This window comes from Pterocles gutturalis, unplaced genomic scaffold (genome assembly GCF_000699245.1).
Source record: "Pterocles gutturalis isolate BGI_N339 unplaced genomic scaffold, ASM69924v1 scaffold8228, whole genome shotgun sequence".
Taxonomy (NCBI): domain Eukaryota; kingdom Metazoa; phylum Chordata; class Aves; order Pterocliformes; family Pteroclidae; genus Pterocles; species Pterocles gutturalis.
The window spans coordinates 658-2694 of record NW_010120384.1 but is presented as its reverse complement, the minus strand read 5'-3'; the positions used below and the strand labels follow the sequence as shown (position 1 = coordinate 2694).

At 63.2% G+C, this 2037-nt stretch overlaps 1 protein-coding gene across 1 annotated transcript in view; it reads right to left on the bottom strand.

Annotated features, from left to right (window-relative positions):
* The window catches only part of KIAA0100 (KIAA0100 ortholog), a gene marked incomplete at its 5' end in the record, with an annotated part of 8610 nt that overhangs the window by 5924 nt on the left and 649 nt on the right, over positions 1 to 2037 (bottom strand). Inside the window, 8 exon segments of the mRNA XM_010076884.1 lie at positions 1 to 128; positions 202 to 301; positions 387 to 577; positions 697 to 917; positions 991 to 1109; positions 1189 to 1391; positions 1485 to 1676; positions 1882 to 2037. The exon segment at positions 1 to 128 is cut by the window's left edge and continues 16 nt beyond it; the exon segment at positions 1882 to 2037 is cut by the window's right edge and continues 15 nt beyond it. Coding sequence (XP_010075186.1) covers positions 1 to 128; positions 202 to 301; positions 387 to 577; positions 697 to 917; positions 991 to 1109; positions 1189 to 1391; positions 1485 to 1676; positions 1882 to 2037 — 1310 coding nt within the window.

The following is a 2037-nucleotide window of genomic DNA, read 5'->3' as shown; positions in this document are numbered from 1 at the left end:
GGTGTCGAGCCGGTGGTCAGCGTTCTCATCGCAAGTGGAGGCCATGAGGTGCACGGTGACCTGGCTCAGGTCGCTCACCATCTGCGTGATGCTCCACTCCGAAATGAGGCGTCGCATCACCGTGCCGGCTGGGGGACAGGGAGAGGGGTCAGCCAGGGTCCTGCCCTGCCTGGAAGCGCTGCCAGCAGGGTCCCCACTTACCTTGTGGGATGAGCCGCTGCGTGCCACGAGTGAAGATGTGCCCCTGGCAGCATTCCACCTGGATCCCCCGCTGCTGGGCAAAGGAGGCCCAGTAATGCACCTGCGAGGCAGCAGAAAGCAGAGACTGAGAGCCCACCGCGGGCAGAAAGGGGAGGTAACACCGGACCCCCACCCCCAGGACTTGCCTGTAGCCGGGGGAAGAGCGCAGTGTAGGACAGCTGCTTGTAATGCTGCCCCAGCTTCTTCTTACTGGGTTTCATGTTGTTGAAGAGCTTCCCGCGGCAGATGGGACGTGTCACACTGGTCCACGTGGCCCAGAAGTTCTGCATCCAGCGGAGGGTGCTGCTGTAGAGCAGGATCCGGGGCTGGGAGTGCTCTGAGAATACACCCGCCATCAGCCAGCATCCAACCCAGGACCGATATGGATCACCAAAGCCAGCAAGCCCTGCCCCGTCCCCCTTGCACCCGAGGGATCCCCAGGGTGCTGTCACCCACCCTCACTGGGCCGTGTCAGGTCCATCCGGATGGAGAGGTTGAGGTTCTCGGAGCGGAAGGCACGGTAGGAATCGTACTGCTGCCCCACCGGCACCTTGGGCAGAAACTCGGGGGAGCGCAGCACCACGCCATGGTGGTCGTGGGGGTTCCCGTGGCACAGCCACTGCAGGTCCAGTGTCATGCACAGGTCGGGCAGGTGCAGGAAGCAGCAGTCGTCGTATCTGAGTGGGAAAAAACACCTCGGTTACTCCCCAGCATCAGTGGCAGCCCCCCTGCTCCGGGTCCCACACTCACTTGGAGGCTGTCCGGACGTTGATGTCCAGGTTGCCCTTGAAGACGAACTGTCCGGGCTTCCAGTGGAAGGAGAGGTGGCTCCACTCCCAGTGCATGTTCTCCGTGGTGTTGTAGGGGTCCTGCAAGGACAAGCGTGGGGAGAGGCACGTGTGAGCCAGCCCTACGCCACGCTCTGCTCCCCACGCCGGCAGCACCCACCTCAGTGGCCAGCTGGTGCAGGTTGGCCTGTTCGATGTCCATGTGCCAATCCCCGTGGAAGAGAAGGCGGCTCTTGTCCCACCAGGGCAACGGGGCGCTGGGGTCCTCCGAGGGCTTGGTGAGGAGATCCACACACTGGCCGATCAGGGTCCAGGCTGGGTCCCAGCAGGGTCCCCACACGATGGTGTACTGGGAGATCTCAGCTGGGGACACAGAGGTTGGCTCAGCCCTCTGCTCGTCCCATGTGGCCCTGTCCCCACCCTGGCACAGAGCCCTCCTGCCCCTCTGGCTCTTACAGTGGAAGTCATGGTAGAACTTCAAGGGCAGCACGTTCCTCTCCACTGTCGCATCCCCCCAGGGCAGCCCCAGCTTCAGGACCTGGCGGCGGCGGGAGCAGGGCTGGCTGCACTGCTCGGCTCCGATCAGCCGGCCCGAGAGCTGCCAGTTGCGGATCTCGAAGAGGTAGCGAGGGTAGTCGCGGATCCGCACTGCGGGGCAGAGGAAGGGGTAGGAGACGGGACAGCGAAGGGACACTGCCCCAGTCCCCAACCTTGGGCTACGGCAAGAGCCACTGTCCCATCACATCTCTGCTCCTTCCCACTCCCTTCAACCTCCAAAAATAATTTCCCCTGCATGGTGCCAGCAGGTCCTGTCCCGGGAGCCCAGGCCACACACCCACGTGAAGGAACTCACCAAAGAAGCTGCCAACTCTGCCCTTCATCATGCGGCACCACTGGGTGACCATCTCCAGACCCTCGGGGGGGAACGGGCTGACACCATCTATGTCCTTCATCTGCTCCAACACACGCTCTGTGCCGTGGAAGGACTCGTCGGCCATGGCCACCAGCT